Source organism: Uranotaenia lowii, chromosome 1 (assembly GCF_029784155.1).
Source record: "Uranotaenia lowii strain MFRU-FL chromosome 1, ASM2978415v1, whole genome shotgun sequence".
Taxonomy (NCBI): Eukaryota; Metazoa; Arthropoda; class Insecta; order Diptera; family Culicidae; genus Uranotaenia; species Uranotaenia lowii.
This window is the reverse complement of record NC_073691.1, coordinates 18,123,724-18,148,514: the sequence shown is the minus strand read 5'-3', so window position 1 is coordinate 18,148,514 and position 24,791 is coordinate 18,123,724. Positions and strand designations below refer to the sequence as shown.

General features: G+C 41.0%; 1 protein-coding gene and 1 long non-coding RNA gene across 2 annotated transcripts in view; both read right to left on the bottom strand.

Moving 5' to 3' along the window:
• LOC129751952 (neuronal acetylcholine receptor subunit alpha-7) overlaps positions 1–24,791 on the bottom strand; it is a 658,912-nt gene that overhangs the window by 417,017 nt on the left and 217,104 nt on the right. The window contains exon 2 of the mRNA XM_055747751.1: positions 17,970–18,109. Coding sequence (XP_055603726.1) covers positions 17,970–18,109 — 140 coding nt within the window. The remainder of the gene's footprint in view (positions 1–17,969; positions 18,110–24,791) is intronic.
• Positions 19,712–20,442, bottom strand: LOC129751961 (uncharacterized). Its single transcript, XR_008738836.1, has 3 exons — positions 20,313–20,442; positions 20,074–20,254; positions 19,712–19,959 (listed from the first exon to the last, which is right to left on the bottom strand). It is a non-coding gene; the product is annotated as an uncharacterized LOC129751961 (long non-coding RNA).

The window sequence follows — 24,791 nt, the reverse complement described above, 5'->3', positions numbered from 1 at the left end:
ACGATATTGCGTGCCTTTGCTGCTGATCGGAAACAGGAGAAATAAAAAGTAAAAATGAGTCTCAACTGGTTCAAATTCTCAGGTAAATGTGCTACATTTTTTCGCTCCAAAGAATATTAATTATATTGTTTGTAGGTTCGTCTTCAATGCAGTACCCGGGATGCTGCTCACTGTTGTTATCTGGTGAAATAAAAACCGGCCAGGTAGTGAAAATAAAAAGGACATTGTTATTGTTGAAGATTCCACCCAGCGCGACGCAGTATTAGACCATGTAGTTCCAGTAATTAATATTCTACTCCCAGAAGAACCGGAGCCAAATTGTTTACTTCAAAATGGGTTTGAAGTAAAGATCCCCGGAAACTGTAGCAGGAAAAGTTCGAGATAGTGGGTAGCACAAACATACTAAAGCTTTGGAAAAAACAATGTGAACGGTTTTTCACTGCAGAATGCAACCATATCCAGAACAGAATGCAACTGGAAACTGATGGAGGTGATCATATTGCAAAAAGTCTTGAACCAGTATACAACCAAGCCGTCCGTATCATAAGTGGTGCTTTCAGAAGTAGTCCTATTCTGTCCCTTATGGCCGAAAGTGGACAAGTTCCCTTTGAATACATCCTCTGCCTAAACCTATCTGCCAAAGCTATTCGCTGGTTATCCTATGGTCGGGACCCTGATGTCCCTCTGGTCAGGCGAGCCGGGAACTTTTTACAAAAATACCAAGGGTCTCTCCCTGACATTGAACCCCGCCCCGAACCCAGGTCCCGCAAATTTAACTCCCCGATCCCGCAGGTTGACTTAAGCCTTCTTTCCAAAATACGCGCCGGAGGCAGTCCAGCAGTTGCCCGGTCATTTTTCCAACATCTTGTAGAAAGAAAGTATAAACATCTTCCTAAATTTTACACCGACGGTTCAAAATCCACTGATGGTCGTGTGGGATGTGGTGTGTTCAGTAACAACGCTAGCCTTGCACTCTCCTTACCACCCAAGTGCTCTGTATTTAGCTCAGAGGCTTTTGCCATCTTGAGAGCTGCACAAGACCTTTGTCCTCTTCCAAGATCTGTAATTTTTTCCGATTCGGCCAGTACATTGAAAGCCATCCTGGCCGGAAATAGAAAACATCCATGGATAAGTGACCTATCCGATCTTGCTGTCCAGAAAAACATTACCCTATGCTGGATACCCGGCCATGCCGGCATCCAGGGCAACGAAGCTGCTGACCGTCTTGCTTCCGAAGGCAGTGAACATGAACCACCCAACATACCAATCCCTTCTCCAGACGTCTCTCACTGGCTCAAAGAATTTCTTTCTATAACCTGGAGCAATGAATGGAACAGGTGTCGGGATAACAAATTAAGAGAGATAAAGAACTGCACCTCAACTTGGACCGACCGAAAAGCTTTCCTCGAACGGCGTGCTCTGACACGATTGCGAATCGGACATACAAGGTTGACCCATGGTCATCTAATGGAGAAAGAGGACCCTCCAATATGCCATGCCTGCAATGTACCGATAACCGTTAAGCACATATTAGTGCAGTGCCAAATCTACCAGCAAGAACGAACAGACAGTGATCTTTCCAACAGCCTTCGGGAAATTCTTTCGAATGACTCAGATGAAGAAGAAAAAGTCATTAGTTTCCTCCGAAAGAGCAACCTATTTGCTGAAATTTAAATTCTTTATTCTGTCCTATTATCTTTCCTATCTATCTATTTCTTATAATTTTCCTTTCCTTATTATAAAAAGAAAAAAAAATACAAAAAAAAACCAAAAAAAAAACACAAAAAAAAATACAAAAAAAAAACACAAAAAAATACCACAAAAAAAAAACAACTACAAGCCACGGAAGGAAAAGGGATGAATCATCCTAAGGGATGAAAATCCCGGAAAAAAAAACTGGAAACTGAAGCAGCTTGAAAATGTGAATTTGGAAGGTGTCAATGTTTCTTTTAAAATAAAAAAAAGAGTGTATCTGTAATTTTTATTACTTATCTATTTCCGAAAGAAATGTTAGAAAAACATTTTGCCTTCTGGGGAGTTTCGGATTTGGATGCAAAGATCAAAGAACATGTTTAGGGAAAAGTATCATTTCTAAAACATTTTTTACAATTAGTAGAAGTTAGTTTTCGCTCTGTGTTTTTTCGATCGGCAACAAGAGCTGAGGAATGTTCCAAGGAATATTTTGAAAATAGGTCCCGCCGGGAAGACCTGTGTGAATCATTCGACGTAGTGGTGGACCGTTGTCTGAGCAGTTACCTACCTTCATCACCAGGTTGAAATAAATTCCAATACTCGGTATGATCGATGAACCGGGAGCAAATACCGAAAAAACACGGAAACCGTGGGTGTCTTCCTGTGGATGAGTGTTTTTTAAAACAGCTATCGCAAATTTTTGCATAAAAGCTGTTTTGATTTTTTTTGTTTACATTCGAATCGGAGAAGAACTGTCATTCTTCATCATTTTGTTTTTCTTTTGGTTTTGGACAGGGGTTTTACAATTGTTTTAAAGAGGCTTTCAAAACCTTTATATACACGGTTAAAAAAATATCCTAGATCATGATTGAGATCTTAGAATGAGGTCATATAGCGGTTGTGTAGCTATCCTAAAGGTGGTTCTTATAGCAATCTTCACAAAAACTGCTACACAGCCTTCAGCTCTTATCCAATCCCACTAAAAAACCTTCCTTTTTCAATTATAAAGCCAATTAGGATTTAAATTGTTGCTTGGGTATGATTAACCGTGATAATAGGTGTGGAGTCCCGGGTCTAGACTTTATTAAGATCCAAATCCAGACTGCCGCACAACTGACTTGATTGCTTGCTACACTCTACAAAGGTCAGTTGTGCTATCGATTGCTAAACATCGTCGGTTGAGTTGGGCTCTCATATATTGTCAGTATGGTCTGTATGGTGGGAGCGCAAAGACGATTTATATCAAGATACCACAATAGGAAGGATCTATATAACAATCCTAAACCGGATGTTGCTTGTCCGATCGATAGCATCAAGGTCGAACTCAGGGTGTTCACCATCGAAGCGGCAGTCGAGGCTACATCATGCACTACGACACTGCCACCGGTTCCCTCGTTCAAAAGGGCCAAAAACTCCCTCTGGTTTTCCCAAATGATACCCATCAGATCCGGATTACTCGATTGGATCTTCTGGAGCAGCGATGGCAACAGACGGGGGTCCTCCTGAAGCAGCTGTTTCATCTCGATGAAGATCAGATGTTCCTGTAGGACAGCCAGCCGCTTCTCGGACGATGGAATGTCATACTTCGCTATGTTACCATCCGATTAGATGACTTTTTGCTGCTTCTAGACAGCTTTTGGAAGAAATTAGTGTTGAATAAGCATAAATCTGTTACAAGTAATGGATAATTAATGTAACTCACTGCTACCGACAAAACTGGCACCCTCGTCTATTGGTTCAACGTCTTCTAGCTTTGTTTACCAGCCTGAAACTCAGCCGGAAGAATTTTTTCGCTTCTATGGATTATATTTGCAAAAATCATGGTGAAATCTCTATCTGAGTAAAATATTGATGATTGGCAAAACTCCGTGTTTTATAAAAATCAGAGCACCTGGCATCCCAGCCAGTCAGCAGCCAAGCCAACAGCCAGCTGTCAAATTTCGGCTGCGTTTCGCCCCTAACGCCGCATCCAACCCTCGTCTACTTTTAGCCAAAGTGAGACCACCATATCTAGATTCATCATGGTGTGGACTAGGCTTGGATGAGGCCGATGACATAGTGAGTGTGATGCGATGCGAATTGGCGGAAAATTTACAGACGCAGCCTACGCGAACTCGAGCGGCGGAACAAATTGACATATGCTTCGCCGCGTTGACTATGGCCGATGACATAGTGAATACGATGCGATGCGATGCGGTGAATGCGATTCAATGCGGTGAACCACATTTGATGAAAATGTATGTGAATCGCTTAAACCTGACATACTCAACGCGGCGAAGGAGATGTCAATTTGTTCCGCCGCTCAAGTTCGCATAGGCAGCGTCCGTAAATTTTCCGCCAATTCGCATCGCATTGCACTCACTATGTCATCGGCCTATGTCAGGTTTAAGCGATTCACATACATTTTCATCAAATGTGGTTCGCCGCATTGAATCGCATTCGCCGGTTCGCATCGCATAGCACTTACTATGTCATCCGCCTAACCTAACAGCGGAAACGGAAATCTGTCATTCTAAATAAGAATTCTGGATTTGAGTGAGCTTTAGGTTTGTAATCTGCATTCTGCTTAATCGAGAACTATGAATGAGTCGTGTAACCTTCCTCCTAAAAATTGACACCGAAACCATGTTTTCCTTTTATAGGACCAACAGCATTTTCCGACAGAACGTAGAACGGGGTTTGCTTTGCTCATTGAATAAGTATCCTGAGCCGGGGGGATGGCTCATTTTCCGGCAAAACTTTTCCAATAAACGACACCCCGAAAGCCAGACACGAATGGAATCTAAATCATTGTCCGCGGGTGAAATGAAATGCGTCGGCGGAAGACTAAGCTTTCGAGTGGCATTTGTTGTCGGAGATGAAAGCCATCGGAAAAGTTTAGGTACCTATACCTGACAGACGAATGTTTTGCTGTCAGATTTACTGTCACCTTCATAAGTGTCACATTTGCCGGAGTTTGAAGTTTCGAAAATAAAATTTGCGTCATTCCAATCAATCAACTTGACAAATTTTTGATTTTTTTAAATTATTAATTAATTTGAATTGAAAACTGTGAAAATGGTGGAAAGCAGGAGTCGATATTCAATCTCGCGTTGAGTGCCAAATTTTCCCTGAAGGAAAACGGGTAAAATCCTGAAAGAAATGAAAAGGCCAGTTGGTGAAACAAATGTCCAGGACGTGACCCTTTTCGTGTGATTTGGCTCTTTCTCGGCAAACAACCGTAATAATCATCCTAAAGGGCGCGGTCGGACCAGGGCCGAATTCCAGGGGAAAACCCGTGAGAAATAATCAGGCTCTCCTTTTTTCTTTAACGATAAAACGTTTATCAAATTAATAAGCCTAAAATGAAACGAACAACCATTCAAATCACCCATAGGAAAAAAAAACCTAAAAAAAAGTTCACTAGTTAAAACACGAATACTAAAAAAAAAATCAACCTAATAACCACCTTACCCAAGCAACCAAAAGTAACAGATTCACTTAAATGAAGACTGAAAGTTCCATATTGGCTGACAAAGAGAAACAACTGCTTAATTCCCTTGAGTGAACTATATGTACTCATTGACGAACTTGAAGGTTGCAAAAGGGATTTATATGTACGTTGTCATAAAAAGGGCACAAAAGCACTCTAAACGGGATTTTTCAAGTCTCAAAAAGTGCATCGAGGTGCTTTCTTCCTGGTGGGTTGTCTAGGCCTGTCGGTATGCAACGAAATCATATCACCACTTCGAGTTTTAGTTTCTGTTAGAAGAACATCTAAACGTGTCCATGTGGTAGCGTGTACGATTGTCACCACCAAGGTCGGGGTTCGATCCTAAAGCCGGGCAAGTTTTTTTTAAAGTAATTTGATAACCTGATAATTAAATTGGACAAATCTCGGCAAACCCTAATTTTTCGAGGTTGGAATCCGGTGTTAGAGTGCAATCTCTGGAAGCACTGTTGTTGACCTATTGTAAACGTCAAATACTTTTCCCTCCTTTTATTCACAACCCATTGTATCGTTAATCAGAATACACGTTGTTATTTTTTGCTCTGTTAAGTCACGTGTTTTTCTCCGGTTTTCGTAGGGAAACCAATCCGAAACCACTTTAGGTTATTGGCCCAGACCATTCCGGCGCGTGTGAATCTTGTTGTAAAGTGGACTTTGCGGACAATGGAGGAGGAAAACAGGAATGAGCGATACCATCTGGCCCTGTTCGATGGTACCAACTTTACCGCATGGAAATATCATATGCGGGTACTCCTGGAAGAGTATGAGTTGCTTAGTTGTATTAGAAGATATGCCGGAGTTGGACGAACAGGAAGATGACACGGCTGAGGAGCACCAGCCGAAAAAACGGTTGCTGGAGAAGCGTCTCAAGCAAGAGCGTCGGTGCAAATCGATCCTGATCTCGAGAATACACGACTCTCAACTTGAGTATGTACAGGATAAATGCACACCAAAAGCCGTGTGGGATGCTTTCACGAAAATTTTCGAGCGACGCAGCATCGCTAATCGGATGCATTTGAAGAGACAAATGTTGTGTATGAAGTTTCATAGTGGCTCTCTTCAAGAACACTTTTTGCGGTTCGATAAACTTGTTCGGGATTATCGCGGAACGGGTGGTGAAATGGTTGACCTAGACGTGATTTGCCATTTGTTGTTAACCATGGGATCGTCGTTTTCTACGGTGGTGACCGCGATAGAAACAATGCCGGAAGAAAGTTTGACCATCGAGTTTGTGAAATGTCGCTTGTTGGATCAGGAAATCAAACAGCGAAGTGCTGGTGTTGATTCGGTTCCCCCCAAGTGTGAACAGGCGGCATTTGCCGGAACGAAGCAGAACAAGAAGAAGTTCCGATGCTTCAAGTGCAAGGCGGAAGGACATCGGATGGCCGATTGTCCTGGCCTGAAGAAGATGGGAATTGCGAAAAGTGATGAGAAAAGGCAAGGGAAGGCAAATATTGCCGAAACCGGTGGCATATGTTTTCTGGGGCAGGGCAGTGGCCATGTCATTGAAAATGGTAGTGTTCAATGGTTTATTGATTCCGGTTGCTCCGATCATTTGGTTAATGATCGGTCGTTGTTTGAAGAGCTGAAGCCATTGAAAAATCCTGTGGAAATAGCGATTGCTAAGAATGGGGTGTGTCTTGTGGCTCGACATACTGGGAATGTGAAGGTTTTGTCACGGGTTAATGAAAAACTGATTGAGTGCACGATAAAAGATGTGTTATTTGTGCCGGAGTTGCGCTGCAACTTGTTTTCCGTGTTGCGGATGGATGAGGCTAGGATGAAGGTGGTTTACTACGATGGTAAAGTGGAAATTTATCGTGGATCCGAGGTCGTTGCCGATTTGAAAGTGAATCGCCCGGGCGCGAGTGCGATGGTTTCGTGCGGTCGTGTTCCAAGTAGTCTAGTTCTATGGCACCGGAGATTCGGTCATTTGAACGGCGGGAGTCTCCAGAATCTCATCAATCGTGAACTCATTACCGGACTGAAGATTGATTGCAAACGTACTAGTTCTGAAGAAGTCGTTTGTGATTCTCGCGTAATCGGTAAGCAAACCCGGAAACCGTTCCGGAAGTGTGTCAGTAGACGTTCGTCGCGAGTGCTCGTGTTGATACACTCGGATGTGTGCGGGCCCGTAACGCCGGTGGATCTTGATAACGCGAAGTACTTTGTTACGTTTGTGGATGACTGGAGCCACTTTACGATGGTATATCCGATTACCAGTAAAGACGAAGTGTTTCGGTGCTTTTCTGAGTGCGAGGCTCAAGTGGTGGCAAAGTTCGGTCGGAAAATATCGCGTCTCCGTTGGAGTGGACGGTTCCTCACACCCCCGAGCTGAATGGGGTGAGTGAGCGGATGAACCGCACTCTAGTCGAGAAGGTTCGAGCTATGTTGGCGGATTCGGGAGTGGATAAGCAGTTCTGGGGTCTGGCTGTTCAGACAGCGGCCTACTGTTTGAATCGAAGTCCGTCCAATGGGATTGGCGCGGATGTGACACCGTACCAGGTATGGGAGGGCAAGAGACCAGACGTATCCAAGCTTCGTGCGTTTGGTTGTCCAGTGTTTGTCCATGTGCCTAAGCAACTGCGGAAGAAATTCGACGATTAGGCATGGAAAGGTGTCTTCCTGGGGTACGCGTTCAATGGGTATCGTGTATGGAACCCGAAGAAGAAGACTATAGTGCATGTTCGAGACGTATACTTTTTGGAGTGCGAGCGTTTCGAGCAGGAAGCAAGGAGAAGCTGTGGTAGTGACTATTTTGTGCCGGATAGTGTTGATATGAATTCGATCTACAGTGATACGGAAGAAAAGAGTGCGCATGGGTAAGAAGAATGCGAGCATACGGAAGAAGAGTCGAATGACGAGTTTGACAGCTTTGTTGACGACGAAATGCCTGAAGCGGAAGAGGAATCGGCGCCAGATGCTAGTGAAAGCCAGCGAGTCCAGCGTGATCGTAGACCTCCGAAGTGGCATAGTGAGTTCGAAGTCGAGTATGCTGCTTATGCCCTGAATGCGACCAGCTTCGTCGAGGACTTGCCAACCTCGATTGCAGATGCACGGAAGAGAAGTGACTGGGAGAAGTGGGAGGCCGCCATCAATGAAGAGATGGAAAGCCTTGAGAAGAACTGCACTTGGTCGTTATGTAAGCTACCAGCGAATCGGAAGGCTATCACCTGTAAATGGTTGTTTAAGGTGAAGCGAGGGCTGAACGGTGAGTCCGATCGCTACAAAGCCCGCCTCGTAGCAAGAGGTTTCTCTCAGAAATATGGTTTTGATTATTCTGAGACGTATTCTCCCGTGGTGAAAATGGACTCGCTGCGTGCGGTATTGGCATTGACGTGTCAAGAAAATATGGTAGCTCACCAAATGGACGTGAAGACCGCATTTTTGAACGGTGATCTGACTGAGCAGATATTCATGGTCCAACCTGAAGGTTTTGACGGAGGTGATGATCTGATGTGCAAGTTGCATAAGTCGCTGTATGGCCTGAAGCAGGCATCTCGGGCGTGGAATGATCGATTCCACCGATTCGTCGAAGATCACCTTGGTTTTAAACAGAGCGCCAATGACCAATGCTTATACACGCGGAGAATTGGTCAAGATAGAGTGGTACTGGTACTGTACGTCGATGATGTCTTGGTTATCGGTGACACGTTGAGAGCAGTTGAAACAGTCAAGCGCTGCCTCTCAAAGGAGTTCGAAATGACCGACGTTGGCGATGTCAAATCGTTTCTCGGTATGAAGATTGAGCGTGACCCAAGGGCAGGCACGCTGAAGATAAGCCAAAGACAGTACCTCGAAGATATGTTGAGTCGATTCGGGATACAGGAATGCAAGCCTATCAGCACACCGATAGAAGTGCGATTGAAGCTTGCGAAGGGCGAAGAAGCAAAGAGGTCTACGAAGTCGTATCGTGAATTGGTAGGCTGTCTGACGTACGCTTCCGTCATGTGTCGACCGGATTTGGCTGCGGCTGTTAACTTCTTCAGCCAGTACCAGTGTTGCCCAACCGACGAGCACTGGAACAATCTGAAAAGGGTGTTGCGCTACGTTAAGGGAACCCTGGATTGGTGCTTGGTGTTTAAGGCTCGAAAGGATGCTCCAGCTCTGCAAGTGTTCGCTGATGCAGACTGGGCGAATGATCCTATCGACAGGCGTTTGGTAAGCGGTGCGATCTTCAAGGTGTTTGGATGCACTGTGGCATGGATGACGCAAAACGCAAACAGCAGACTGTTGCGTTGTCCTCAACGGAAGCCGAGCTGACTGCGCTGTGCAGTGCGGCTTGTCAAGGTGTTTGGATGTCAAGGTTACTGCGAGACCTGTGGTGTGATCCTGGTGAGCCCGTGACCTACTTTGAGGATAACCAATCAACTATAAGGGTTGCGGAAGATAGTAAGGACCATAGTCGCCTCAAACACGTTGACGTGAAGTTTCACTACCTGCGGGACCTGCTGAGCATATAGTAAATAATCATGAGAAAATGAGAGAGAATTTCGTGCTCATTTTACGATTTTTAGGATGCTGAATTGAAAGGCCACTGGATGCTGAACAGACGGTCATTTTGACTTGTTTGCGAAGATCAATGATGGGGCTGAGTAGGCTTTTTCGTACCAGTTTTATGGGACTTTTGGTTGCTTTGGATCATTCGAATTGATATGAGAATTCCAAATTCAGACTTTAAGTCTCAAACTTCATGTGAAAGTTAAATTATGATTCGGACTTTTTCGACTACTCTCACACTGAATCAATTTTTGAGTTAAGATTTATCATTATGATTTGGTTTAAATCTGATTCCTATTTTTGAGTGACTTATTTTTTGGGGTTTCTGAAATCGTTTGTTGTTAGACAATTTTTATCCATGAGCTGTTAACGTGCTTTCTACAAAAAACTGTCCCCCTTCCCTGAGCCTAAATCCGGCTCCGAGCGCCTATCCCCCGATATAATTTTGCTGGAAAAATCTGGTATGGACTCATCATCATCACTGACTCGAGGGCGTTACAGGGGTAATTCGTCGTCCTCCTTTTGAAGGCAAATGACTTTCCGTTGTTAAATCATCCCGTTAAGCACAGCAACAGAACAGCAGATGGTTTACCAAAATCCGCATTAAGCCACCCTTAAACTCGGTCCGTTTCCACATCTCTCTGTCCACCCTTTTCGTTTCCTGGAACCTTTTTATGTCGGTGAGTTTCATCCGGTGTCGGTTTCATCCGATGATGTCCGACTCACCTCTAACGCTCTCTCTGTTGGTTGTCCATTCCGGGTGGTGGTCCATCGAAAATTTGAATAGTCCCCCTTCTTTTTTTTCAAACTTGCAAGAAGGAAAAAACTAGGGAGGAGGGAAAATCGCGAGTGTTTATGAATAATTTTATTAATATTTATGACGAATTTTAAGACTAAATAAAAAGTTTGCCACCAACTAAGAGCTCCCATGGGGGGCATTTCTGTTATTTTTTTTTTCAATGGTGGTTTCCCATTCAATAAAGAGGGAAGAAATTTCAAGAAGGGAGGTGGGGAGCTTTCAAGGATTCACTTTGTTCTGCATTTGTGTCCCATCCGATATGGACATTGCGTCATGTTTCTGGAGTGACCTCTTCTCAAAAAGAGGAAAAAAAATGTTCAAAGTCAAAGTCCGCAGTCATTTCCATATTTCTTGCCCGTCGCTCGCTATTGTCGGTTCGTGGCCACAAATCATCGTTACCGGAAGTTCCGCCTGATCGTTTGGTTTCAGCTGCGTAAATTTGGTAGACGGATGTTTTACGAGAATTTTTATTGTTGACTTTTTTCATAACAAAAACAATGATAAATTAAACTAGTTAAACAGTCAAGTAAGCTTTCCGCGCTTTAGTTATTGATTTTTTTCACATCCGAAATCTCATTCCGTCCATAATACCCTAACCGAAAACCGGCATTAGTGGCCGATTTTTCCAATATCGAATACCGGTTTTACGCAACCTTCCGAAACCGGTATTTCAGTGTTGAGTAATAGTCATAAATAGTAATGTGATTTTCATGTTACTTTTGTAACCGTTGTTACAAAATGCATTAAATCTTTTTTCAATTTTGCTTTATGCAATAAGTATTGAATTTATGTGTTGGAAGTAGGGATTAATCTTTATATTAGCTAGAATGGGGATTTTTAAGTATATAAAAACATATATTGTTAGTTTTAGACGAGCGGGCTTCATAGAGGGTGTTCATGGTGTAGAGAATATTGAGTGTACATAAATATATGAATAATTAGTCTGGCAACTCTGATCCGAAGGAGGAATCGTTCCAAGCTCAGAATTATTGGTAAGATTCCGTTCAGAGAGGAAAACATATTAAACCTGATAGGAACGAGAGGGATATTTACTTGGTTTTAGCTCGAATTACGAAATGAGGGAATGAGAAAATTTCAGAAAGATATGAATCCGTTTTCGGAAGTCAGTTGATAGAGCGAGCTTATAAGAGAAGGTTGCACATCCCAAATAAGCAAAAAAAGGCTTCATTAGGGCGAACTATGCCAAAAAAAAAGAATAAAAGCCTTCCTCCTCCTTCCCTTTGTCCTTCTGAAAGAAAGAATCAATAACAAAGATATTCAGGGGTAAAGAGCGCATGTGAGACATTAGGCATAAGGCAGCGCACCTAGCGCTTTATTTCGGAAGCAAGTAGTTCCGCTCAAGATCAAAGATGGTTCCACTCAAGATCATATTCTACTTTTAAAAACTACACCATTAATTGATATTTTGATGGAAAACTTGTAACAAAAACCCGAGTAAGGCGGCATCCATAAATAACGTAACGCAAAAATTGCACAAGCGCGACAAAGCTGATGCCAGGGTGTTTTGTAGCGCGACAAGTAGGAAATCCAATGGGATTTCGGGTTTTAACCACAATAATTCGAAGATCCGTCCAAATTTGTGATAATAAACTAAATAATATCTGAATCGACAAGAAAATTTTCATAAATTCTTGGTTCCCGTAAAAAAACAAGGAATTTTGTCGGTTCAAATTTCGGCATTCTTGCAATCCGATGCATAATAAGTTTTTGACGGTTCTCGAAAGAAAGGAGACGATTCAAAGCATTATCAGATGTAGAGAAGTGATGATTTGTAGGGAATTTCAAAGCGACATGTCGCACCAGCATGACGTTCCCAATGCGTTGCATTGCAATTCTTATCGGAACGTAGAACCCAAAGCGCTGCTTGTCGCCTCAGCATGACATCAGCCTTACCGCGTTGTGATGTCCAATGGCGTCAACTTCCCGGCCTGGAAGTTTCGGATGCTCACACTTCTAGATGAGCACAATCTAGTGGAATGTGTGGAGACCGATATTGATGATGTGCCGGAATTGAAATTGAAGATGGGATGACGAATGACGTCAGGCAACGACGGGAAGAAGCTCGGAAAGAGAGGCTGAAGAAAGATAAAACGTGTAAACGAATGATTGTGTCGCGGATCCATGATGATCAATTGGAACATTTGCATGATCGGAATTCTCCGAAGCAAATGTGGGATTCGTTAGTGAAAATCTTCGAACGAAAAAGTGTCGCGAAACGACTGCACTTGAACCGACAGCTAAACGAGCTGCGAGTTGGCAAATTGTCCTGAGAAGAAGAACAACAGTGAAAAGAAGTGGTTCTCCAAATCGTTTGCGCACGTCGCGAGTGAACAATCAAAAGGAGTGATGTTTTTGACTGACGGCGAAACGAGTTTGGATGAACGGAAGAAAATACGGTGGTACATTGACTCGGGTGCAACCGAGCATATCTGTAACGATAAACGGTTGTTCGAAAAATTGGTTCCAATGGCACAGCCAATGGACATTGCGGTGGCCAAAAGTGGTGAATGGGTGACAGCAAAGCTGTCCGGTGATGTTCCAGTGATATCAGTGCTACAAAATAAGTCCATCGAGGCGAAAGTGTCAGATGTAGTGTATATCCCCGAAGCTAGAGACAGCCTGTTCTCCCTGAGTAAGGTGGAATCTGCCGGAATGCGAGTGGTGTTCGCCGGCGACCGCGTCGAGATACTACAAGGCTCCGCGGTGGTGGCCACTGGTGTTCGACGAGAAAAATTGTAAGAGCTCAACTTCTACTCACCAAAAGGTATGTGCGATTCACTTTTATTCTCTGGCCAAATAAATAAAGTGAATGAACTGTGGCACCGACGTTTCGGCAATTTGGGGAAGAGAAATCTGACTAGCCTGCTGAATGGTGAAATCGTCGAGGGAATGAAAGCGGTGCAAGGCGAGAAACAATTGGCGGTCTGCGAATCTTGTGTAGCGGCAAAGCAGACAAGAAATCCGTTTGAGTTGCGGCAGGAACGGCGATCGAGTCGGATGTTGGAGCTTGTGCACTCCGATGTCTGCGGGCCAGTGGTGCCTGCAACCTGGAGCGGCGAGAAATATTTCGTCACATTTATTGACGATTGGTCAAGATTCACAGTGGTGTACCTTATCAAGTCTAAGGGTGAGGTAACCAGCTGTTTCAAGGACTACGAGGCTCAAGCAACTGCCAAGTTTGGATGCAAGATTTCTCGCCTACGGTCGGACAACGGTGGAGAGTATGTCGGCAATGAGACGCGTTTTTTTTGTCGGAAGCAAGGAATCAAGATGGAGTTCACAGTTCCGTATTCGCCCGAGCAGAACGGCGTCTCCGAGCGAATGAATCGGACGCTCGTGGAGAAGGCCCGGTCGATGCTTTTTGATTCTGGTATCGACAAGTCGTTCTGGGGGCAAGCAGTCGAAACAGCGGCATTTCTAACGAAACGAAGCCCTTCGTGTGCGCTTGATAGCAAGAAGACGCCAGCAGAAATTTGGAATGGAAGGAAACCAGATGTGTCGAAGTTGAAGGTTTTTGGCTCTCCTGCGTATTGCCATATTCCGAAGGAGACTCGCAAGAAGCTCGATGAGAAAAGCTTGAAAGGGATTTTCGTGGGCTACGGCCCAAACGGCTATCGTGCTGTGGCGTATGCTGATCCACCAAATGGATGTTCAATCTGCTTTCCTCAACGGAGATCTTGCCGAAGAAATATATATGACTCAGCCAGAGGACTTTGAAGTTGGTGAAGGACTAGTGTGTCATTTGAAGAAGTCATTGTACGGCCTAAAACAGGCCTCGAAGGTTTGGAATGATAGATTCGACTATTTCATTACCAAACTCGAGTTCCAGAGCGAAAATGACGCATGTTTCCACTACCACAGCCAATTTCAAAGCTGCCCAACGGACGAGCACTAGGTTCACTTGAAGCGCATATTGCGATATGTGAAGGGGTTGCTGCAGTAGATAGGCGCTCAGTTACCGGATACATCCTGAAGGTGTTCGGGTGGACGACCATCTGGGGCACCAAGAAGCAGCAATCAGTCTCGCTGTCGTCGACCGAGGCAGAACTGGTTGCATTGTGTACTGCAGTCTGCGAGGGATTGTGGCTCAAACGATTACTGAAGGAGTTGGGGTACGAAATAACTACAGCTGTTCCGTACTTTGAAGACAACCAGAGTACCATAAGGATCGTCTGTGAGCCCAAAGCCAGGAGTAGGCTCAAGCATATCGATGTGCAGCATCAATTTGTCAGCGATTTGGTTCAGCAGGGGCAAATTGAGCTACAATACGTATCGACGACGCAGCAGGAAGCGGATATAATGACAAAAGGGGTACCTGCAGCACAGTTCCGTCGACTTAGAGAAAAACTAAACGTGAAATCAATTGAGCAGGGGTAATGGAGTGCAATTAACGTTCAGTGTATTTTTCAAACGTCTTATCCCTCGCTATGGAAACCCGAAAATAGTACTGGCAACCTAATTGACAGTTCTCATTTCATGTTGGTAGCAGAAATCAATCCTGTACAAAAGTCCGAACAATAAACACGCGTTTCTGTAATGTTTGATCGCGAGTCGGCTTTTTCACAACCGAAATCTCATTCCGCCCATAGAGCTAACCCCCTACACCCCCACCCCCCCCCCACCCCTAGGAGCGTTACGTAATTTATGGATGCCCCCTAATGCTTTTTTTATGATTTTTTTCTACCATTTTATTCATTAAGAATCAGTTTATAACGGTCAAGGGTGACATAAACTGACGTTCAAAGTCAGCGCAGATTGATGAAAATTGCAGCAGATATGTGTATGTTTTTAAATCTTCTAATAACATTATTTAATTTCATAAATGTTAGCAATTGTATATAAAGGATCTTGAAAAGGTGTTTTTTCTACATTTCGATAGGATTCATGAACAATCATTGCCTATATCGAAAATTAAATGGTTCTGCTCAAGATTAGATTTCGACTAGTTCTTACATTATCCTTTAACAAAAGAAGAAATTGATAGTTTTTCCATCCTCATGGGAAACAACAAAAAAATTAAAAAATTACCTTCTTGCTCGATTCTTCCCTTACTTTCGGACCATTAATTTTAAACCATGTGAAGGTTCTGACTCTGACCTTGCGCCTTTTTTTATGATCAAAATCACTCTTTGGTTGCTTTGATAAGATTCATTTTCCCAACAGGGATTGCCTCTGCCACTACGCAATTTTGATTCATGCAGCCATACCAAGACCAGGTTCCGGTTTCGACAAATCGAGCAACTGAGTTTCCGGACTAGTCGAGAAAACGCTTTTTCTGTAGTTCCAAAACTGACCACTGGGTAAACTTATGTCGCTGCGGCTTTTAAAAAGTACAGCTCGAACTTAGCTAAGCCAACTGACAGTGATGCACTTATCAAATTTCGAGCAGAAGGAGTTATGCAATTATAGCAAGCTTATAAATCCATTGCTGAAGTCGGAGGAACAATTGAGATTGAGGCGCTTGGGATCAGAGCTTTGATCGAAGGGATTTGAAAGCACTTCAAATGATAGTTCCCAGAAAACGCGCTTCATAATTGCCAAGGTGCTCGACTTTTCATAATTGATGCCCTCAGGATCAGAGGGGTTCAAGTGCCAAAATCATCAATTTTGAGTTAAGTATACCTAACTTTTTTTTTTTAAATTTATTTGATCTTTAGGATTTTATTCATCCCTAAGTATACCTAATGATTATTCATGTTTTAATGTACATTTGGTGCAAAACTTAGATTTTTTATAATTTTTTTTGAACACTTTTTTATTGAATTAAAACTGCTCGAATTCGAAAAACATATGAAAATTCGAGCACCTTCGCAACTTTGAAGCGCGTTTTCTCGAAACAATCATTGCACCCCTCTGATCCCCCCAAGCGCCCCAATTCGTGCAGTTTTAATTGAATCGAAAAGTTTTCAAATTTGAACATGAAATCTGAATCTAAAAATGATTCTGAATCTGAAATTTGAAATCTGGATGTGTAGTCAAAATCTAAACTTTGAAATCTGATTCTTAAATCTGAATCTGAAATTTGCATCTGAATTTGAAAGCTGAATCGAAAAGTCAACTCTGAATTTGGAAATTTGAATCTCTAGTTCAAATCTGAAATACAAAATCTGAATAAAAAATCTGAGGCTAAGAGCCTAAAAGATGAACTTTCTTGAAAAAAATCCAGCAAGTTGGGAAGGAGTTCCAGGAATTATGGGGTAGCTGTATGTAGCCTTAGCAGGTCCCATTCGGAGACTGAAGTTATTTAAGACTGCTGCAGTCCTGTTTTTTTATTCCGAATCGCTGCTTCAACCGGAGGCAAAATGCACTTATTGCATACTTTCGGGCGGAAGAAGCTGAGGAAGATGTGTTTCCCTTGAGTGTGTGGTTGTGTTGGGCAAAAATACGATCTTTGATGCAACTGAAGAGTTGCAGCTTTCCGTTTTGAGGGGGTGCACCAAAAAAAAAACGTGGCCCAAGAAGTGTTGAGTACAGTTTTATTCTCGTGTTGCTAGTTTTATGGCGCGGAGAAAAAAAAACTTGTGGAAAATCTCTAGTAGAACACCGGATAGAAAGTTCTAGGGTTGTTAGCTTTTTTTTCCTCCATTCGTAACTTCTTTTACCAGGAAGATTGAAAGTGACTTGGTGTTCGAGGAGAGTTTTTCCCAAACGAAAAATTGTAACCAACAGCAGGATCAGCAGCAGGGCTGAGCAAACACGTGGGAAGATGCAGAATAATGGCACAACATGAAAGTTCTTTCTAGTTTGTTTGTATTTTTTTTTTCATCCCCCCATTCGTTGCTTCATTTGCCGTGGAAAAATGTTTTGTGTTGGTTTTTATACTTTATTGGTCCCGGTTGGATTACGGACACAATCTCCCGGGTGCAGTTGTTTTGAATTATGTTTGACTTCTTTGGGCATCTTCGGAATTTACTTTCAGTGGTTTTTTCCCTAACAGTTTATCGTTTATCTGACTCTGCCGGCCCTGAACTGGAGACCAAAGTATAGTACTAACACAAAAAAAAGTTAATACCAATGCGAATTTTCTAAACGAAATCCTGAAAATTGACAAAATCGTAGTAACTCTCAAAATTGTTAAAATTTTCAATATTTTCAAGATAGTCAACATTATCTAAATTTTCAAAATAGAAAAAAATTTAAAGTGTCAAACTCGAAATTATGAAATTGACAAAAATGGTCTTAATTGTCAAAATTGTCAAAAAGCCCAATAAAGAAGTTACTAAAAAAGTGTCAAAATTGAAAAATAATGGCAAAATTGCCAAAAATACCAAAATTGACAAAAATTTCACAATTGTCGAAAATGTCAAAATTATCAAAATATCTAAACAGGAAGATCGTTTTTTTTTGGGAAAACTTGTTTAAATTACTAAAACCTAAAACTTTTAAGGAATTTTGTCTCACGCTTATAGCGGAAATTTTCTTACAATCTGAAGTGAAGTTTAGGCGAGCTTGTTCGGTCGGACTTACCACATCGATGATCTGCATCAGCGTGAGACCGAAGCTGAGCTGCAGCGGGTCCGATTCGTTGACGACAGGCCGCTCGAGCACGTTGTAGTTATCGAGCAGATGGTGCAGCAGCCGCTTTTCGTGATAGCCAGCATTCACCACTGAAAAAAATGGAAGCAAAGAAAAAAAAAACAGTCAGGAAAAAAGCCAAGATATCGAAAGTTATTCATAATATCAGAAATCTCAATAAAACGAGCAACCTCCCATCTGCAGCCATAAATAATTAGGTAGGTAGGATTTCTCTCATCAGTTAAGCCATCTGCAGATTGGGTGCTGGAGCTGGAGCAATTATTATTAGCCGGAACGTGTTTGTGTATCGTTGAGGTGTGATTGTTTGTGTTTTCCTCAGGAAGTAAAACAAGCTTGGAACGAACATTTCCAAGCTAATCTTCCCATGGAAGAAGAGTTTGAGTCTATCCGATTTTAGCTGTGGGTAGCATACCATTCTGTGGCTATCCAGATGGAATTTTTTTCTTAAACTTAACTGTAACATTGTATTTTTTTTTCGATAACGAGATTGAGTGCTTTAGCAAACAACCATAAATACCTTGAATGATATAACAAGCGTGCCAGAAAGCATATATTCTCATGATAAATTGATGCCTCAAACCATTTATGGAAAAATAATGGTAAGTAATTGTATACCTAGATACAAATTTTCCTTAGCTCAACAATTTCGTGTGCGTACATAATCTTATTTGCTTCAATAAAAACCATTTAAGTTGCATATCTGGATGTTTTTATCCCCAAACAGTTGAAAATAAGTTATGCTAGCCTTCCTGAGTTGAAACATACACTCAGAAATTTAAAAAATATTAAAAATATTATGTTTTAATTACTCTGACATTTGACTGACATTAATATCCAGAAATATTAAAAAATAACAATTCCAGTTATTTAAATTTATGCACCCGAATAATTTCTTGGCGTGTAATGATCCAATGCATAAAATTTAATAACCGAAATATTATTTTGTTCAAACAAACGCTTTGTGATTTGTGCGTTTGAGTCCCAACTCAACGGGTATGAGCACGTGCTAGATTTTTCAGTTGCCAAATGCCGCTCAACTTGACTGCATGCAGATTCCATTCTTTTCGAATTTGTGAATCATCTTTGAAAAGGATGGAATCTATAGCAGAAAAGAATTATTAAAGGGAAAGTGCATTTGTTTTGTATGCTATGGTCAATAATGCACATTGACCATAGAACTTATACGAAAATCAAACGATTTTCGTTTGCTTTTTCTGATTATTTCTGCTTTAAGCGTTTGCCTTTACGTCCCGGCTCAAACTTTTTTTTTCTGACCACCAGATGTCGCTTCCATAACAATCATCCCATTTCTCAATGCATAAATTTTAATCGCAGAAATATTTCTCAGTGAGAAATATCAAAGTAATTACACCATGAGAAATATCCGTGTACGTAAAGAGGGCACGCTGGGCCGTGTTAAACCATTAACGCTTGAAAAATAACCATAATCGAAGTTTTGTGGGTTAAGTCATTTTATGAGTTTTCTGCGAAAACTCATAAAATGGGATTTCAAAGAGAACTTCAATAATGGTTATTTTTCAAACGTAATACCAGATCTGAATAATGGTTGAAAAACAACCGTTTTTAAAAATGGGAACCTGATTCTTTCTTATCATAATTAGAAAAAAAAAAGATTTACGGAATGAATTTGATATTTTGAAATGTATTATAATACATAGTTTTTTATTGTTATTTAATTTGAACAAGTTAATATAGAATAACATTCATCAGTTCTTGAAGATGATGTTGTTCAATTTTCAGTAGGTGTTGATCCTCCGATTAGTACTATGGACATTTCCGGGAGTGTTTTTGGGTTGCCGGAAGAAGCTGTCTCTTTCTGTATGTAGATCATAAAATCGATTTCCAATTTTCTGTAGGTTCCTGGGTTCAAATCGATTTTCGGTTGAGCTGATTCATATTCCTGCGGAGAAGCATAAGACGTTTTAGGTTATAAATAATCTATCCGCCTTCTCAATACATTTTCTAATTCCTAAAATTTCCTGCAGATGCCCAATAGTATTTAAAATAAACTCACCTTTTACTCTTCGAATAGCGCTTCAAACTTGAGTTCCAAATCCGGAACTTTTTTGTTCTTATCGGGTGGTCTTTTTGGTGCATTTTTTCCGCTGCAGTTGATGACAAATTTTCTCAGCATGTTCCTCGACTCGATTGCTCCGCGTTCCTCCGCGCTCTAACAGCGACTGCCTAAAATGAAACTAGAGATGTGGATCGTAAAAATTATAATGAACACAATGCAAACAGAAAATAATTTACCTTTGAAACTGTGTTGCGAAATTTAAGGAAGAAAAACGGAGCCCGATCCTTTGAGTCGCTGAAAAAAACAATGGCGGAACGAAAATTTTCGCTTGTTATTGAAATTTTAACCATTTTTTTGGTTTTCCACCAAAACTTTGAATATGCTTGAATTTTAACAATTCATTCTGGTTGAAAAATAACAATTTTCGAAGTTTTCAGAGAAAAACCATAAAACGGTTAAATAAAACTCGAAAATGGTTATAAAAAAACGAGCGTGGGAGAAACGTGAAAAGACCTAAAAATTAATTGTTTGATATTTTATTTATTTCTGAGTGTAGTGAAATTTCCACACATATTTTCTCGTTTTAAACGCTTTTTGCGTAATGTGTGATACGCACACATTTCGTTTCCTTAAGCGGCATTTCCCATTAATGTGCAGCGGTACCTTCCTTCAACTGTTATGGTTTACTTATTTCGATAATGCGTGATATTTGACACACTAATGTATGAAATGATTTTTCAGTGTAGGCGAGAGCAGAGTTCAACCATGGTAAAGTAAACAAACCAAGCCAATACAAAACATATTTTTCAAAATCTGGAACATTGCAAGTTGGGGTTGGCCCTAGCGGTCTGCATATCAGGGACAACTTCAAGGAAAAAAAAAATCTGGAACAACACATTTCGTTTCCTTAAGTTTCCTTAATTTCCCGGTTAATGTGCAGCGGTACCTTCCCTCAACTGTTATGGTTTACTTATTTCGATAATATGTGATATTTGACACACTAAAGCCTAGTCCACACCCAGGGGAGGAAGACTGAAATTTGCTGTATCGTTTTCTGTATCGTTTTTTTACTGTTCGGCAAAAATCCAGCAATTGTTGAAAAGATTTGTAATCGTTCAAATTTTAACTTAAGATGATCAGTTTCGTGTAGCGAGTCATGTAACTCAGTTGTTTAGGTGCTAAATTTAGATTAAGCTACATTTTTAGAACAACCATTAATCAACCCATTTTTATTTATCGGCCTCAAAACTTTGACGAAATTTGAGCGATTCAATACGCCTGATCATGCAAGAATTTGCCAGAGCAAAACAAAACCTAATTAAATCATTGTTTTATGCAAAACAAGTGCTTTTCAGCATCAAACAAGTTTTATTAAAAATCACTAAATAAGAAAGAAAAATTTTGAACCCTCGCACTTGTCGGTAGATTAATGAGAGAAATTTTGACGTTTGAAGATTTTTTTCTTTTTTTATTCAGTCTTCCTCCCCCAGGTCCACACTAGGAGACGGTTCGTTTCGAGACGGTCTCAGCGTCTCCCATTTTCTTCGGGAGACACTGAGACCGTCTCAGGTTTCCAACAACAACAACAGACAACAAAGTTCGTCTCATAACAAAAATCGCAGTTCATGTTGCCTAGTGTGGACTAGGCTTAATGTGTGAAATGATTTTTCAGTGTAGGCGAGAGCAGAGTTCAACCCTGGTAAAGTAAACAAACCAAGCCAAAACAAAACATTTTCAAAATCTGGAACAACCGGATCTAGTGAAACTGGGAAGCATTTGGATGTGTGAAACTAAGATTTTTTTTCGAAAATCGCAAAAAGCCACTGAAAAGAGGTAAGCAGCCTTGATAAGAATTCTAACCGGCCAAAATGCTGAACAAATAACGTGTCGAGAATCCGTTGGGAGGTCTTCGAGTCAAGAATTGTTTAGAGGTTATCGAGCCCGAGCATCCATTGGAGGATTGTCCAGTCAGGACTCTTATAAGGTTATCGAGCTGGAAATCTTCTGGAAGGTCTTCAAGTCAGTAATCTTTTTAAAGATTGTAAGTAGATTGTAGACCAGTCAAGTTAAGGAGTTTAGATTCCTTTAAAGGCTTTCAAGTCATTTTTTTTTTTAGAAAATCATCGAGTTGGCAATCTTTAGAGAAAACGTCTAGTCAGGAATCCGGATCATAGAAACAAGATTTTCTTAGAGATTCTCGAATTGGAAGCTTATAGATGGTCGTTAAGTATGGAATCTCTTTGAAAGATGTCGAATCAGAAACCCTTGGCAAGTTGTCGAGACAGGATTATTTTGGAAGGTCGAGAATCTTTTACAAGATTGTCGAGTCACGAATCACTGGAAGGTCCTCGGAGTAAAAAACTTGCTCGAGTCGACCATTCTTTGGTAGGTCGTCATATTTTTAACCCTTGAGGAGGAAAATCATCAAGTCAAGATGCACAGTCTTACAAACGCCACAGGGCAACATCTGCTAGAAATTCACGAAAATTCCTAAATTTTTGAAAAAGGCCTTCAAGTTTTCTAATAGAATTTCGAAAAGTTTCTTATTGATTTCAATTTTTAGAGGAAACTTCCTCGAGCTTTTGGATGATGATGTACATATCAGGAAACTATTCGGAGTTCGTAATGGATTCATCACAATTTCTAAGAAAACGGTTTGGAGTTCCTGAAGAGGCCGTCTGGATTTTCTGAGAGCAGTCTCTGGAGTTCTGTAGGGAAGATTTCTGCGGTTTCCGGCGAAAAAAACTTCTAAATTGCTTGTAATGAGAAGGTTCTTCGAAGCTCCTTCTGGAGATCCTGAAATAACTTTCAGAATTTCTGAAAGAACGTTCCAAATCTCATGAGGAGACCTTAGGATTTTCTGATAGAACTCTTGAGAGCTTCTGAGGTAACTCATTAGCGTTCTTTAGACCGCGGCTTTCACGGGAAGACTTTCTTCAATTTCTGACTTTTTTGAGCTCCTGAAGGGCTTGACACATTTTTTTAACATAATCTTTAAACATTCACCTTTTTCAGCTTCAAAACAAAAAGACAAACTTCCTCTGGGATTTACCTAGACAGTCCTTTAAACCTAGGCCCCCAACCCCATGAACTGGCCAATCCTCAGCTGACGGGAGGACACTGTTATATAACAACCGGAATCATGTTTGGAGTTTGGGGAGCCGGCATATGGCAACATAGAACCCGTAATGGAAGTCTGTGTTTTTTGTGTCCTAGTAAAATTTTTGTTAACTTTTATGCCATTTCTGGATCATTTTTGTATCGTGTTAATGTCATTTTTGTGTCAATTTTGGGAAATGTTTGTGTCATTTCTGTGAAATTCATGTGTAAGTTTTGTTCCAATTTAGTGTAAACTTTGTATACTAATTGTCAAAATTGTGTCTTTTTGAGTTATTGTTGAGTCATTTTTGGGTAAGTTTTGAGTTAACTTCGTGTAAATTTTTGTTGCATTTTTATGTTATTTTCGTTTGATTTTTAGGTTACTTTTGTGTGATTTTTGTCGTTTTTTCATATTTGTCATTAATGTGGTATTTCTGTAATTTTTTTTTATCACTATTGTTCCATTTTGGGGTAGTTTTTTCCACTTTTGGTTGTCATTCAAGTGCATTTTTTTTTGTCATTTTGTGTCTTATTTTTGTATAAATTTAGGGCCTTCTTTGTATTTTTTAGCATTATTTGCCTATTTGTGTCATTTTTGTTTTATTTTTTAGAAATTATAAATAAATTTTGTTTTCAGAAATTCTTTAAAAAGTTCAAAATTTTCCAACTTTTTAATTTTATCAAATTTATATATGTTTTTTTATCTTCGACAATTTTTAGGCCCTCTCAACCGAAATTTATTTAAATCGAACCCATTACCCCTAGAGTGGAACAAATCTTCGAACGCCGCTGGCAGCAAGACGAGACGGTGACGATAATTCATACAGCAATTCCACACAATGCCCTGGCATCGTCAGTAGAGAACAACATCCGGCGACAAAATCAGGAGCAGGAACTTTCCGGTTCTCTGATGAACATGTGTATTGGCGTCACGTATGTAAGTATATCCTATCTTTGTTCTACTAGTTTCTGCCTGTTCTCGTTGAAAAGGATGACACACCGGCTTAATGAAGCTCATGTATCGTGTGTCTCTAGATAGGTCAATTTAGGAAGAAAGCTCGACGAAGGAAAGATAAATAAGGTGATCTCGTTGGCGTAAGATAATCTTATACTGTTACCTCGGTCCGATTGATCTTGCCGTCATCGTGTTTATGATCGTTACAGTCTTCTGAACAACAATTGAGACCATTGATAGAGATTAGCAACGATAGTGACTATGTTTCGCAAGTTCGAAGGGTGGTTCCAGAGAGTGAAGTTTCCCGTCCTCGCGACAATTGTTATGACCGCGATTTGAACTACTTGTCTCATTTGTCGTATCGGTATGATTGATACTCATCTGTAACAAGCTCGTAAATTGGAGAACACAAAAAAAGCTGCGGCCGGGCTCGACTTCCTAGGGATCTTGTAGGATTGTTGTAGCAAAACTTCCTCCCCCTTTTACGACAACAGCTTTATTAGTCTCATCGAGTTTGGCCGGCCTGGCCGAGACCAAAATTGACAATAAAATCGTTGGCGTGGCATAAAATAATAACCATTGGACCGAACCAAAGGACGAGAAAAAAAAAGTACAACAGCCACTTCAAAGCCTCTAGCAAAAAAACCCTCATTTTCTCAAC